Source organism: Electrona antarctica (assembly GCF_951216825.1).
Source record: "Electrona antarctica genome assembly, chromosome: 11".
Taxonomy (NCBI): domain Eukaryota; kingdom Metazoa; phylum Chordata; class Actinopteri; order Myctophiformes; family Myctophidae; genus Electrona; species Electrona antarctica.
Window position 1 is genome coordinate 50,266,819 of NC_136792.1, and position 16,152 is coordinate 50,282,970.

At 42.5% G+C, this 16,152-nt stretch overlaps 1 protein-coding gene across 3 annotated transcripts; it reads left to right on the forward strand.

The window, feature by feature from the left end:
- The first annotated feature begins 2,240 nt into the window (after window positions 1-2,240).
- xaf1 (XIAP associated factor 1) lies at window positions 2,241-15,583 on the forward strand. 3 transcript variants are annotated; one of them, XM_079514784.1, is made up of 7 exons: window positions 2,241-2,336; window positions 8,297-8,432; window positions 10,107-10,163; window positions 11,455-11,743; window positions 12,150-12,217; window positions 13,800-14,207; window positions 15,414-15,583. In XM_079514784.1, the coding sequence occupies exons 1-7, from the start codon at window positions 2,293-2,295 to the stop codon at window positions 15,444-15,446; spliced, it is 1,035 nt and encodes a 344-aa protein (XP_079370910.1). In that variant the 5' UTR covers window positions 2,241-2,292; the 3' UTR covers window positions 15,447-15,583. The 3 variants fall into 3 exon arrangements, with proteins under 3 accessions (XP_079370910.1, XP_079370912.1, XP_079370911.1); XM_079514786.1 differs by lacking the exon at window positions 8,297-8,432 and having other exon boundaries at window positions 2,243-2,336; XM_079514785.1 differs by lacking the exons at window positions 2,241-2,336; window positions 8,297-8,432 and adding an exon at window positions 3,125-3,246.
- The last annotated feature ends 569 nt before the right edge of the window (window positions 15,584-16,152 follow it).

Consider the following 16,152-nt stretch of genomic DNA (forward strand, 5'->3'; position numbering starts at 1 on the left):
TCAGCATAGCTTAGTTTTTATTGCCTTTTTCTAAAACGGTTAGTCCCAAATGTGGGTATAGGTTATGCTGAGGCTTGGCACATGGTACGCTGATGAACTCTGCTCTCTACCATTAGCCATCCCACTGTCCTGTGACTCCTCTGGGTGAAGAGGGGGGTGAGGAAATCCCCGGCCCTTCAAAGAAAAAGGTAACTTCAACTGTGTAGGTTGTTCTTGTAATATTACATGATTTTTTTTAAGTTAGTTTTAACACTTTATTTTTCCTTGTAATGAAATCCCGTCTGTCTGTCTGTCTGTCCGTCTATCTATCTGAGAAGAATCAGAAAAGGTCAGCTGATCTGGACATGGAGTCAGGTGAAGGGCTTTCAAAGAAAAAGGTATTATGTGTGTTGGATAGCCTTGTACACTACTATCAGTTCAAGATGAACTTTTTGATGTTATATTTACTTAACGGGAACCCCTTGGTGTTTTAAGCATTATGTTATACTTTAGCTATTGAAAAATGGCAGATCTACAAGTTCATAGCGCGGCATCGAGTGCCGCGCTACGAGCTTATAGATCTGCTATTTATTTTAAATCGTGAACATGTGGTGCAAATCTTTGAATATATATTTTTTCAGAGTGAAAGTTTTTAACTCAATTCTTTGCTTCTGGTGGGGTCTGCGGCAAATACAGACAATTCTGGGGGTCCTTGACATGGAAACGTTGAGAACCACTGACATAAAAACAGGTTTTTCAGAAAACTGTTTAGAAGATATTTTTTTAGAATCGGTCTAAATGGGTTAACTGCATTAAGTCAGAGAGAAAATACAACAAGTCCAACATGAACAGAAATAATAAATATAGAGGCCTATACCACGGCTACTAAACATCCACACTGCACCTCACATGTGCAGATGTTTGACTGTACATCGGAAATTATCCCCTTGAAACTTCCCAAAGAAACTTTCGAGGCAAATTTTAGTCTGGACTGCAGGTCGTTCCATGACCAAGGGGCAAAGAAAGAGAGACATTTTTTTCAGATTTGAATGCTGGTACTGTACCGTATAGGTTGAAAAATTACAACAAAATATAATTTGGAGGAAATGTAAGGAGGTAGATCACCAAGAATGGCTTTATAGATGAAAATGATGCAGTCTCTCTCTCTCTGCTCTCTCACTGCCTCTCTCTGTCTTGCGTGCGTGCGTGCGTGCGTGCGTGCGTGCGCCTCTCTCTCTCTCTCTCTCTCTCTCTCTCTCTGTTGTGTGTGCTGCAAGACAAGACACAGTGCTGACAGTGAGTCTAGGACATGTATCATTAAGCCCAACCAGGTGAGTGTGTTCCCCCTAACTCAGCTATACCTGCCTGTATAACCAAGACTATATAAACTGAAGCAACTTGCCCAGGTCTTCAGTGGGCCTCCTGAGTCCCCCATATATATATATTTATATTGTGACGGCCTATGTCAGGGTTTGTGTGTGTATAAGAATGGTAATACAATAACCACTATAAATCAGGCACCCCTATATTAATAAGGTGGTTTGGGTCAGAGTTCTACCCAAATAACCTGCCCCTAGGCTGCGGGATGGTTTGAGCTGGAACGCTCCATTGGAGTGTGGTCGTAGGGGTAAACAGATTTTGGGTTAACATTTAGAGACGTACAAATATACACTTATATACACTATACAGCCAAAAACAGGAAATCGTCATGAATGAGGTAAAAAGGGGAAGAAAACATACACAGTGAGGGGAAAAGGGGGCGGGTGGGGGATTCAGAATTTACGAGGGCCCGTTTCGAATTCCTTTTATGATGATTTCCTGTTTTTGGTTATATAGAAGTGTATATTTGTACGTCTCTAAATGTTCTGATCAGGGGTGAGCCAGCTACCAGGCACCCCCGTAGTTGTCACCGCTGGTTCTGATGAATTGAAAATGGTGGACCATATTGTAAATAAGTGTAATGCGTTGTGTCGCCCACAGTTAACAGTTTTTGTGCTTAAAATGTACTGACATTCTGCAAACTGCAAACTGTTAATAAATACTTCAATCAATCAATGAATCAATCAATCAATCGCAAAAAACAGCAGGTTGAAGTTCCATCATGACTGGTGTGATCCATGGCTAGCCCTGCGGTAGTAAAGATGGTACAACGGCGACACCTCGTGGCCAACCGACGCCACAACACTGCATGGTTTCACTTTCATTTTCCTGATAAAGCAGGAGTTAAATCCACTCTGAGTGTCAGTGTGACTGTCTGAGTTTAGAATCACCTGGGGTTGGATAACACTGCTTTTTATCCACACATCACTGGAAATGGACAACAGACAAACTACCGGTACACGCGTCTGTGATCAATGGTGAGACGTTTCTACATTTGAAGTTATTCATCCTAGAGTTTATATATTGGGTCAAAAGTGATCAGTCTTAAAGTAGAGCCTGCTGTGTTTGTACATAATGCCGTACGAATCATCGTGTGTGTGTGTGTGTGTGTGCGCGCGCGTGTGTGCGTGTGTGTGCACGTGCGTACGTGCGAAGTAAAATGTACTTAAAAGGATCCATGGCTAATAAGACAATGTATGCCTAAAAACATTATACTTTATCTAAAATTGAAAAAATAAAAACACCTTAAATATTTTAGTTCTTTCATAAAAAGAGAATATTTCACTCAATATAGGAACTGCTCCCGTCACACGTTGATGATGTCGACTCATATGTGACGTCCATGTGCGGTCCAGCCTTAGAGTATCAGGGTCCAGCCCTATGGAATGTATGGAATGCACGTGCTAATAAAAAGTATTTAACACGCACTGTACCCAAAATAAATGCAAAAATCCTTTGGTCAATAAGCTAGCCGACTTCGAGCAACTTGCAGAACAGGTTTCTAGCTGGCAGTGAGTGTCCCCCCCGGCCGACACCTCCCCTTAGCTCTGGGCCATAGGCGTCTGTCTACGTCCGAGCATAGACATGGTAACGCCCCGCCTGCCTCTGATTGGCCTACTGACACAGCCGGCGTCTCCGAGGTGGAAGATACAGTACGTGCTGGATAGTCTGCTGTGCGAGGTTACTCCCTGTTGGGAAATAAATAATACAAGTCAAGACAGGCAGGCTCCCAAAATCAGAGTAAGGAAGTTGCCATTTCCGTTCACGAAAATATAATATAATTTTACTCCAGTCAAGTACGATATATAATAGTTCAGAATGCCTCGTCCTCCACCGAGTAGCAAAAGTACATTTTATACAGCGGACGACCAACTAGGCGAGCCTGAAGTAAGTCAACTATAAATAACATACATTGAATGCTGGGCAAAGTGAAAGTGTGCATTTACCTAATTTATTATTTATTTACTGGGCTATGTGTTTCTCTTAAAGGACAACTTTAGTTTTTTTTCAACCAAGGTTCATGTTTTAGGTTGTTATTAGAGAAAGTAAAAGATGAGTGTAATTTCTTGCTTTCGTTTTAGGGATTTTAGCTGTTTTTGACAGGGGCGGGGCGGGGGCATTCGAACATGGGGCTAAATATGTATTTTTTTTACAAAAATGTATAGCGATTTCTTTATTATTATTTACTATAGTCCTACTAGACCCCAATAAATTACATCTGGTCACAAAAGATCACGGGATCTACTGAATGTGTCAAACTGACATATTGAGCCTATGACACACAGTGTGGCTACCCCCCAGTAGGCTACCTTTCAAATTCAGTAGATCCTGTGATCTTTTGTGGCCAGATGTAATTTCTTGGCGTCTAGTAGGACTATAGTAAATAATACAAAAATAAATCGCTATAAAATGTTGTAAAAAAATACATATTTAGCCCCATGCTCGAATGCCCCCACCCCCCTGTCAAAAACAGCTAAAATCCCTAAAACGAAAGAAAGCAGCAAATGAAAAAAAAAATAACACTCATCTTTTACTTTCTCTTATAACAACCTAAATCATGAACCTTGGTTGAAAAAAACTAAAGTTGTCCTTTAAGTTTAATAAATCATCATGAAAGTACAGCTGTTTCCATCAGCAAGAAATAATCGAAAATAACCTTTTCTTGACAGAAATGCATACATATTTGTATGTTATTGTTATTGCTACAATTGCTACTTAATAACAGGCTACAATAATAGCCTATATGCAGCTTTTCTTTACCTGAACAAAATACAAAATGGCAAAAAAGCGAAAATTACTGTACATATTTTTCTAAACGTCTGCATGATGCTTTTTCATTGATTGATTGATTGATTGAAATATGTATTAACAGTTTGCAGAATTACAGAATTTCCCCCACCGCCCCTCCCTTTTCCCCCTCACTGTATATGTTTCTTTTCCCTTTTTACCTCCTTTATGATGAATTCATGATCTGTTCTGTTCTTTGACTATATAGAAGTGTCTATTTGTACGTCTCTAAATGTTTTGATGAATTGAACATGGTGGACCCTCTTGTAAACAAGTGTAATGCTTAATTGGGTCGTCCACTCACAGTTAACAGTCTTTGTATTGAGTTTGTGCTTGAAATGTACTGTAATTCTGCAAACTGTTAATAAATATTTCAATCAATCAATCAAAAGTACATTTCAAGCACAAACTCAATACAAAGACTGTTTAGAGTGGACAACCCAATTAAGCATTAAACTTGTTTACAAGAGGGTCCACCTTGTTCAATTCATCAAAACATTTAGAGACGTACAAATAGACACTTCTATATACCGGTAGTCAAAGAACAGAACAGGAATTCATCATAAAGGAGGTAAAAAGGGAAAAGAAACATATACAGTGAGGGGGGGAAAAAGTGGGGGGGGGGGGATATAGTTGAATATGAAGGACCCCAATAGAAACGGCAAAGGCATAGGCTTCCTTGTTTTTAAGTGGTGCAACCACTTCATTAAGTAGCTTTGTGTACAATTTAGGCATTTAGCAGACGCTCTTAATCCAGAGTGATTTACATTAAGCAATAACAAAAAAGCATGGCATACATCACATATATTTGTTTGTGTAGTGCCTGCCTGGCTGGCTGGCTGTGTGTATAAGTACAGAACAAAGTTCTGTTTTTGCCATCTTTGTTGAAGAGTCTGAGCAATTATGTTTTAGTGTAATTTATGTGTTAATTAGATAGTTTAAGTAGCCTAGGCAGGCCTAAAGTTCAATGGATTGTTCAAAGACTGAGCTTAAATCAGAATTTGCTACTTAGGTTTCTGGTTTAGGTTTATTCTAAATGGGGAACAAAGAACCTTTTTTGCAAGTTGGGTGAGGAAACGCACCAGCTGAGAGCAACTGCACAAGAGTTGCAAGTGTCGTATCAGACAAACCCTGTAAGAGTTGGTGGAAGCTCCCTGGAATTACTAAAAAGTAAATCATGTTGTAAATGTTCCATCTCTGAAGCTTTCTTTCAAAATAAAGTAGTTAAAAGTAAAGAAGTTGTCATGTCTGATTATTTTAACTGCTTTTGTGTGTCTAAAACACACATTGAATTAACTGCAACTAGAACATAGAAACTCAATGCAAATGCAATCAAGACTAGAATTAGAAAAACGTTGTTTTTGTTTATCCTTTCACACAATGATACTTTCTACACCTTTTAATTCAAGGCATTCCTTGAGAATATTTATAAAAGTTCCTAAAGTATCCTACTACTATTTATCCTACTACTATTTAACACCAAATTACCCACAGTTCATAGCGTTACCAGGAGAATCAGTGTTTCCACACCTAAGCGCAAAACGGTCGACAGCCGCGCACGTCTTAAGCTGTGCGCAGCTTATTTTCCGAGTTTTTAGACAGCTGGTGGATGGAAATTAAGCTCCGACTTGCGCGGAGGAGAGCGTTTCCGGGAATCTGGCCGTCGCGCAAGTCGTCCGCGGAGGTGGAGCTTCTTTTCCATCCACCAGCTGTCTAAAAACTCGGAAAATAAGCTGCGCACAGCTTAAGACGTGCGCGGCTCTTTTATAAGTGTGGCAGCACCTAATGAGTGGATCCTCCGAACGCCAATCATTTAAATATGCAAATTAGTTATGTATCGCGGTTAGAATGTCAACAAACACAATAGTGCTTTCTCACTGTTCTCAAAGGGAGACGGAATGGAAGGATAGGCTATATATTTAATAACTATAATAATAATAATAATAATATGGGAACATGATGAGAAATGACTAATGAGCAAAGTAAAATAATATGGAAATGCAATTTATAAGGAATTTTATATATATGAATATTACAACCCCTATCACACAGGAAAGTGTATTTATGAAACTAATAATAAAACAATCAGCTTAAATACTAAAATAAACATAAAAACATGAAACATAAAAAGCATGTATAGGCACTGGCTGTGAATAAGGACAGTTTGTATAAAGTGATGCAAAGTGTCATGAATGGCGGACTCATCTTCAAAGTGCTGTCCCATTCCTTTCACAACAATTTGGAGCCCTTGCAGCCTCTCACCCTCAAGCACTTACAGCGGGCGTCACTAAAGTCAATGAGGGTTCAGGGCTCAGGGCTTGAGGGAGGCGATTGGGATTGGGCCAATGTCAGCTGAGCTGTCACTGTCGGCTGTTGTTCTGTGCGCATGCGCACATGTAGGCGGGCGCGTGCATGTGCGTGCGCGTGGCATTGTTAAAACCAGTAAAAAATAAACACCATGACACCACTGAGCCAGCTGTGTTTGTACAAAATGCTCAGCCCCAATATGTTCCCTCAGTCCCTACGCTAATTCTGTAGTGTATAGGACTGAGGGAACATATTGGGGCTACAAAATGCTCAGACTGCTTCCCAGAACCTTGGTGACAGTTGAGTTATTAGTGACTTTATGGAACGTTGTGTTCTCACTGCGTGACTCACTGTGACACACTACATTTTTATTAGCTATACGAATCAACCAATCATGTGTGTGTGTGTGTGTGTGTGTGTGTGTGTGTGTGTGTGTGTGTGTGTGTGAGACTAGATCCAAAGTGTTCATTTGATGGACAGAAGTATCACTTGTGTGGGACGGGGGGACGGGGGGTAGCAACTTATTACTTAAAACCTTAACATGTATAAGAAGAAATAAGAAGGTTGCCTCTTGTTTTGATTCTGGAAAGTTATGCAAATTCTGGCATATTTTCATATAATGCTCAGATTAGGAACCCAAATTTGGAGCTCTGGCTCATGGACTTCCGACTTATTTTGGTATTGCCATTAACACCTGAATGCAGCCTGACTACTGTACTGACCACCAGTAATGTAAACCAACCAGAATCTCAACTGAGAATACAGGTTCTGTGCAGTTCAAACCTGTCACCCTGCACTGCAGAGCCACTATTACATAGACTTCAATAGACAAGCACTCACTTACTGTTGTTGTTCTGTCTGTAGCTGCTGATGCCCTTTTAGGATGACCAGAATCAAATCCAAACTGTTAATTTGAGGGACAGAAGTATTTGTGTGGAACCAACCAGGGGGGACGGGGCGGCCTTAGCAACTTATTACTCAAATGCGTTGATGTCATATTCGACCATGTAGGCCTAATAATACCTATCATTTCATTGTTAAACCCCTCTGATCTCACATTTGGTTTTAACCCATTTTGACCTGAGATCAGATTCTAAAAATGTCTTCTAATGTACATCCTGACAGTTTTCTGAAAAAGCTATGTTTCTATGTCAGTGGTTCTTCGATTTTTCAAAAATAGCAGACCTACAAGCTCGTAGCGCGCCACTCGGTGGCGCGCTATGAGCTTGTAGATCTGCTATTTTTCAATAGCTAAAGCATAACATAATGCTAACACCAAATTTTGGTCATGGGTAGTATGGCTGACTTGGTACCGTAGCCTAGGGGATATTTCTCATGTTATTTTAACAGACTTAATAGTAGGCTACATTTTGCAGGAAAGAGGCAATGAGAGCTTTACAACAGAAAGCCAACTATTAGTGGACTAACTATTATGGCATTTGAACACTGATGCCTGCTAGTCACAATGTGGCTGACAATCAGGCTAGGACTGTCCCACGCAAAGGGGGACATCTGGTCACCCTAGTGTGTGTGTGTGTGCGTGCGTGCGTGCGTGCGTGCGTGCGTGCGTGCGTGCGTGCAAAATTACTTAAAAGGATCAAATATGTGCCTAAAAACATTATACTTTCTCTATATCTAAAATTGAAAAAATAAAAACACCTTAAATATTTTAGTTCTTTGTCATAATGTCCATGTGGAATGTATGGAATGTGTGTGTGTGTGTGTGTGTGTGTGTGTGTGTGTGTGTGTGTGTGTGTGTGTGTGTGTGTGTGTGTGTGTGTGTGTGTGTGTGTGTGTGTGTGTGTGTGTGTGTGTGTGTGTGCGCGTGTGTGTGTGTGTGCAGTCACAAAGAGGTGGCAGAGGTGAACTTTGACCTGCACGAGTCTCACTGTAGACGATTCCTCACGTTGTGCCCCGACTGTGACGAACCTGTCCCTAAAGGGTCAATGGACACACACCGCTCTGAGCAACACACACAGGTACACACACACACACACACACACACACACACACACACACACACACACACACACACACACACACACACACACACACACACACAGTCCTTCACTCTGTGACACCTCATCTACACAGGCATTTACTACAGTGAGCATTTCAACACGAAATCACGCAAAAAAACTCCAGTGTCGGCCATCGCGTTGCGACTTGCGACGTAGCCTGAACCAATCAAATAACCAATAGATAGTTAGCGTGTAGATCTGAACCAATAAGAGTTGGTTGTTTGGGGGGTGTGGTGAAACCTCGCTCAAACAGAGACTCTGGGGCAGTAGAGCTGTCTGTCGCCTCACAGCTAGAAGGTCCTGGGTTCGATTCCCACTGGGGACACTGTGGGCACTGGCGGCGTGTTCTCTCTCATCAGTGCCCATACCCGAGGCGGGGGTTGGCGAAAGGGCCTTTCTGTGTGGAGTTTGCATGTTCTCCCCGTGTCCCCTAGGGTAGGTACCCCCACATGTTCTCCCCGTGTCCCTTAGGGTACATGTCACAAAAACATGCAGTAATCCTGGTCTATAAACTGCCTCCCCCCTCGCCTGATGGAGGGGAAAGGAACTGGTTGGAATAACGCGTTCCTTCCACACGCTATATCCAACCAGGGAAACTCCCCCCCTGTCAGGTGTAAAGGAGCAACTTGGACACTCATGCATGAAGGAAGCATGAGTTCAAGTCCGTTGCTCTCCCCAGGTTGACGGAGGGCGTGTAGAGCCCAAGATCACATTCGATAATTAATAAATAAATGATAAACAAAAAAAACAGAGATCTACAAGCTCATAGCGCGCCACTTATTAATTATCGAATGTGAGCTTGTAGGTCTGCTATTTTTGAAAAATCGAAGAACCACTGAAATAGAAACATAGATTTTTCAGAAAACTGTCAGGATGTAGAAGACATTTGTAGAATCTGATCTCAGGTCAAAATGGGTTAATCCAGAGCGATTTACATTAAGCAATAACAAAAAAGCATGGCATACATCGCATATATAAAAAGTAGTTATCATGAAACATGCGTAAGCTAAGAACGTTACAGTGGAATATCTATGTAAACTATACATACTATACTATATTATATATAATACGTGTACTATAAAGTGATATGACTACATAAAATGCAGTGCTGTCTACGTAACATGCTATAAGTCTGTTTAAAATACTTTCTAAGTCTACATAAAGTGCTTTCTAAGGGGCTAGGCTAGGGCAAGTGCTACGGGCCATGGTGGAGTCTGAAGAGGTGGGTTTTCAGACCACGGCGCAAGATTGGGAGTGAGGCTGCAGTTCTGATTGTGATGGGAAGTGCATTCCACAGTTTTGGAGCCAGAAGGGAGAGAAGAGTTTGGGACGTGTGGAGCGTTGTCCCGGCGTTTTTAGTGAAGGTACTTCCACCTTCCCTGCGTTGGCTGATCTGAGTGCGCGGTAGGATTGCTGATTGCTGCCCCATCAAACACAAATGTTTGGTCAAACCATGTGACTCCCATTGGAATTGCATTGTGGCAGCCATTAATCACAGACAGAGCACAGAACATTTGTTTGATACATGTGTACGAGGCCTAACATGCACTTTATAATTAATTTGTTAACTGTGTGTATTTCGGCGTGCGTGCATGTGTGTGTGTGTGTGTGTGTGTGTGCGCGTGTGTGTAGATCACGTGTGTCCTGTGCAAGCAGAAGGTGGAGCGTTGTCGTCTGGTGGATCATGAGGTAAATTGTGTGCGTTTGTGTTTGTGTGTAGCTGATGGTGTTTGTGATATGAAATGTAAGCTCAGCGTCTTGCTCAAGGACACTCGGACACTAACTCTGGGGAAGCCCACAGGGATCGAACCGGGAACCTCACAGTCCCCAAGGGGCCGCTCTACCTCCTCCGCTACTGCCTAAAATGGGTTAAATAGAATGTTACGTGTCAAACTAGGGGGTTTTCATGATTCTGAATCCATTCCAAGTATTAGTTTTGCACGAAAAACACTCCCTGGGCTAAAAAAAAATAAAGTGCTTGGAATGGATTCTCGAATCATGAAAAGTAAAACCCCCTAGTTTGACACGTCACATGCTACGTAAAGCATAATGAAATTGTGAAAATATTGCCTTACAGTATATGGGTTGTTAATGGTATGGTTACATATATTCCCCTATAAAAAAAATTGCTCATTGCCGACAGCCGGTCAGCAAGTGGATTCATGAATATAGTATGTAGACTGCATATTTGCATATTCACGTCGATGTCTTCCATTGACAAAGAATGGTAGACTGTATCCATCTTTGCATCTTCATGTCGCTGGCTTCCAATGACAATGAATGGTAGACTGTATCCATCTTTGTATCTTCATGTCGCTGGCTTCCATTGACAATGAATGGTAGACTGTCTGTATCTTTGCATCTGCCCGTGTGAACACACCATAACCCTGTCTCTGTCTCCCAGTCAAGAGGAGTGTGAGGAGAGCTTGGTGTGCTGCGGGTACTGCCAGCTGGGCGGTGCTAACCCTAACTCTATCCCATGTCTCTGTCTCCTAGTCAGATGAGTGTGAGGAGCGCTTGGTGTGCTGCGGGTACTGCCAGCTGGGTGGTGCTAAGTGCTAACTCTATCCCATGTCTCTGTCTCCCAGTCAGAGGAGTGTGAGGAGCGCTTGGTGTGCTGCGGGTACTGCCAGCTGGGTGGTGCTAAGTGCTAACCCTAACTCTATCCCATGTCTCTGTCTCCTAGTCAGATGAGTGTGAGGAGCGCTTGGTGTGCTGCGGGTACTGCCAGCTGGGTGGTGCTAAGTGCTAACCCTAACTCTATCCCATGTCTCTGTCTCCTAGTCAGATGAGTGTGAGGAGCGCTTGGTGTGCTCCGGGTACTGCCAGCTGGGTGGTGCTAAGTGCTAACCCTAACTCTATCCCATGTCTCTGTCTCCCAGTCAGAGGAGTGTGAGGAGCGCTTGGTGTGCTGCGGGTACTGCCAGCTGGGTGGTGCTAAGTGCTAACCCTAACTCTATCCCATGTCTCTGTCTCCCAGTCAGATGAGTGTGAGGAGCGCTTGGTGTGCTGCGGGTACTGCCAGCTGGCCGTGCCGTGGCGCGCCCTGGAGGGGCACACCGTGGCGTGTGGCAGTCGCACCGAGCGCTGTGACGACTGCGGCCGCTACATCATGCTGAAGGACCACCCAGGACACGCCGGGACCTGTCCCGGCATCTACTCTGCAAGGTCAGACTCCCGGAAGGCCGGCAAAGATACAGCCGACAACGGTGCTTTCATGAATGCAAGCAAGAAAGTACCGCCGAAGCAGACAACCAGCAACACTCCAGGTTAGATTAAAGTCCTTACGGTGCAAGGCTCGAATATACAAGTTGAAATGAAGAAAATGCCAGCACTCATTGTATGTCCTTTTCATATGAATTTATTTACCTCTGACGTTGATAACGAACCTTTCGTACGAACGTTTCGGCCTGTGTGGCCTTTGTCGGCGTTATAACGTTGATAACGCTGACGAAGGCCACACAGGCCGAAACGCGTTTTAATCTAGCTGATTTAGCAGATCTACAAGCTCGTAGTTAATGCATTCACAGCGTGTCGCATGGACTTGTAGATCTGCTAGTTTAGGCTATTGGTTCATATATAGAGCTGACTGTAGAGCTCTTCACGGGCCCCCCCCCCCCCCCCCGATACATTATTATTATTATTATTATTTATTATGTTTTCTTTCTTTTCCAGTTGATCTGTCAGTGAGTTGTCTGAAGTGCCAGAAACCATTCCCAGCAGCAAAGATCGAAGAACACGAGGTATAAACCTGTCTTGAACTTTGTTCAGAACCTGTGCTGCCTGCACCGTAAAATCCTTTAACTGTAGCAGTGTACAAGTGAAGCCTTTTTCGACAAATAAGTCCTATCTGTGTGCCATAAAAAAAAAGTGACTGATTTTAGTTCCCATCGTGTTATGGAAGGGGGGGGGGGGGGGGGGGGGGTATAAAGGGCATCAAGGCAGGATAGAAGAAAGTTTCAGCGATTTCGCATACAAAGTAAAAAAGGTTTCAGATATTTGAAGCTCGTTGTGTCTCTTCCAGCTTATTTACAAACGGCAACCTCATAACGACAGTATCAAAGCTGAAATCAAATCAATCTATGGGATTTCATCTCATCTGTTCTAATGCGTATATAGGAATGCATACCACCCAACTTCATTGATGTAAATAAAACCATAGAGAGAACTGTTCTCCCTCTAACACCCAAAGATACTTTCTAGGACAGTGGTTCCAAAAGTGGGGTCCGGGGACCCCCGGGGTTCCTTGAGGGAGTTACAGGAGGTCCCCAGCTAAATGATAGTTTGGGACCAAATGGACCCTTATGGGTCTGTAACTCTGAGAGTGTACAAATGCAACCAAACGGACCCTCACGGGTCCTTTTTGGTTCCATTTGTACACTCTCAGAGTTAAACTAACATTGATTTTACCATAATACATTGGGGGTCAAATGCCATTAAATGGGGGTTCGTAGACTAATGCATGTCAAACTGGGGGTCCTTGAAATTAACCGGGTTGAGAATCACTGCTAGAGCCGTAACAATGTTGGGGGTCCTTGACATGAAAAAGTTTGGGAACCACTGCTTTGATTGATTGATTGATTTGAAATATGTATTAACAGTTTGCAGAATTACAGTACATTTCAAGCACAAACTCAATACAAAGACTGTTAACTGTGAGTGGACGACCCAATTAAGCATTACACTTGTTTACAAGAGGGTCCACCTTGTTCAATTCATCAAAACATTTAGAGACGTACAAATAGACACTTCTATGTAGAATATAGAATATATGCTATAGCCTGCTAAGGACTCGCTGTGTGTCATGACATGTTTGCCCAGCTGAGAGATTCAGAGATTGTCACCCTGAATGGAGTATTACAGCAGGAAATGTGAAATGGCGTTCATCAAATATTCTTCACTATCTAGTACCTATAGTAGGGAGATTAGATTGGAGTTCTAACCAGTCTATCCCATTTTGGGCGGGAACCCCTTTTGGTGTTAGCATTATGTTACGCTTTAGCTATTGAAAAATAGCAGATCTACAAGCTCATAGCGCGCCACCGAGTGGCGCGCTACGAGCTTGTAGGTCTGCTATTTTTGAAAAATCGAAGAACCACTGACATTAGAAACAGCTTTTTCAGAAAACTGTCAGGATGTAGAAGACATTTTTAGAATCTGATCTCAGGTCTAAATGGGCTAATTACTTGTTCCACATCCTTTCCGTCCTGGAGCACTGATGCTGCTGTGTGGCTTTCCGACGGCAGAACGGATTTCATGTGACGCAACAACGTATCGTTAATAAAACTCACATGCTGCAATGACACCTGTTGTCTCTACAACTAGCTGGAGTGTCCCGCCATGTCCGGAGAGGAGGAGGAGGAAGACGAGGCCACCTATAAGCAATGGCTTGTTGAGTTCCCAGACCAGCCCAGAAAGGAGCAGGTTTTCGGGGGAGCGTCCTTCTCAGACCAGCCCAGAAAGGAGCAGGTTTTAGGGGGAGCCTCCTTCTCAGACCAGCCCAGAGAGGAGCAGGTTTCCGGGGGAGCCTCCTTCCCAGACCAGCCCAGAGAGGAGCAGGTTGTCGGGGGAGCCTCCTTCTCAGACCAGCCCAGAAAGGAGCAGGTTGTCGGGGGAGCCTCCTTCTGGGACCGGCCCAGTAAGGAGCAGGTTTCTGGGGGAGACCACGACCTGATCAGTGCCTGTCCTCACTGCCACCTGGCGCTGCCCCTGCCCCTCATGCGCAGGCATGAGGTACACCTGACACTGTTACTGAACACAGACTCTATAGCAATGTCTACTGTCACAATATAGAGCTATTTAACACTGTTACTGAACACAGACTATAGCAATGACTACTGTTATATAGAGCTATTTAACACTGTTACTGAACAAACATATATAAACCATAGCCATATACATATATAAACCATATAGCTATCCTCGTTCTTATGTAATGAGTACAGGCATACATAAGCTATAAGTTTCTGCCTATTCCTTTTCGATCGTGTTAAAAAAGAAAAAAATGTCTAACTGAATAGATCGAAATAAACCATTCAAACCAACACTCTATAGCAATGACTACTGTCACAATATAGAGCTATTTAACACTGTTACTGAACACACACTATAGCAATGATTACTGTCACAATATAGAGCTATTTAACACTGTTACTGAACACACACTCTATAGCAATGATTACTGTCACAATATAGAGCTATTTAACACTGTTACTGAACACACACTCTATAGCAATGATTACTGTCACAATATAGAGCTATTTAACACTGTTACTGAACACACACACTATAGCAATGATTACTGTCACAATATAGAGCTATTTAACACTGTTACTGAACACACACTCTATAGCAATGATTACTGTCACAATATAGAGCTATTTAACACTGTTACTGAACACACACTCTATAGCAATGATTACTGTCACAATATAGAGCTATTTAACACTGTTACTGAACACACACTATAGCAATGATTACTGTCACAATATAGAGCTATTTAACACTGTTACTGAACACACACTCTATAGCAATGATTACTGTCACAATATAGAGCTATTTAACACTGTTACTGAACACACACTCTAGCAATGACTACTGTCACAATATAGAGCTATTTAACACTGTTACTGAACACACACTCTATAGCAATGACTACTGTCACAATATAGAGCTATTTAACACTGTTACTGAACACACACTCTATAGCAATGATTACTGTCACAATATAGAGCTATTTAACACTGTTACTGAACACACTATAGCAATGACTACTGTCACAATATAGAGCTTCACACACACACACACACACACACACACACACACACACACACACACACACACACACACACACCGTTAACACACTGAATTAACGTTTTTCCCAGTCAGAAGAGTGTCTTTATTTTAACAGAATAATTTGTTCCTCCACTTTCCTTACAGTCTAAATGTCGAGTCCATGTCAACTTGAAATGAAGATGGTGACGTTTAGATCTACAAACACACGGAGAGGACTGACTGCAGATCTACAAACACACGGAGAGGACTGACTGCAGATCTACAAACACACGGAGATGACTAGCTTTGGTAAACTGTGAAAACGCTAGAAATATTACGGGGCCATTAAAGTAGTGGAATAAAAATAATAATAATAATAGAAGATAATAATATTATTTATTATTATTAATGCTAATAAAATATTAATATAAGATACTGTCTGGGGTTAAAATGTTTTTATTCAAATGTATGTGTAAATGATGTGTGTTCATTATCGTTCACTGTCAAAGACCTCACTTCAAACTAGGGATGTCGCCTCCCCCTGGCCAACCGGGGCGCCTGATGGAGGGGAAAGGAACTGGTTGGAATAATGTGTTCCTTCCACGCGCTACGTCCAACCAGGGAAACTCCCCCCTGTCAGGTGTAAAGGAGCAACTTGGACACTCGGGCATGAAGGAAGCATGAGTTCAAGTCCGTTGCTCTCCCCATGTCCCCCATATATGGGGACTAGGTTGGCGGAGGGTGTGTAGAGCCCAGGATCACATTAGATAATTGACACAGGGGTGAAAAGTGGGTTACAAAATCGTGGGATAAAAAAAATATTAGAGAAACTAGGGATGTCGTGATACACTTTCTAAGTATCCGATCCCGATACCACCATTTCTGTGTTAGACGATACAGAATA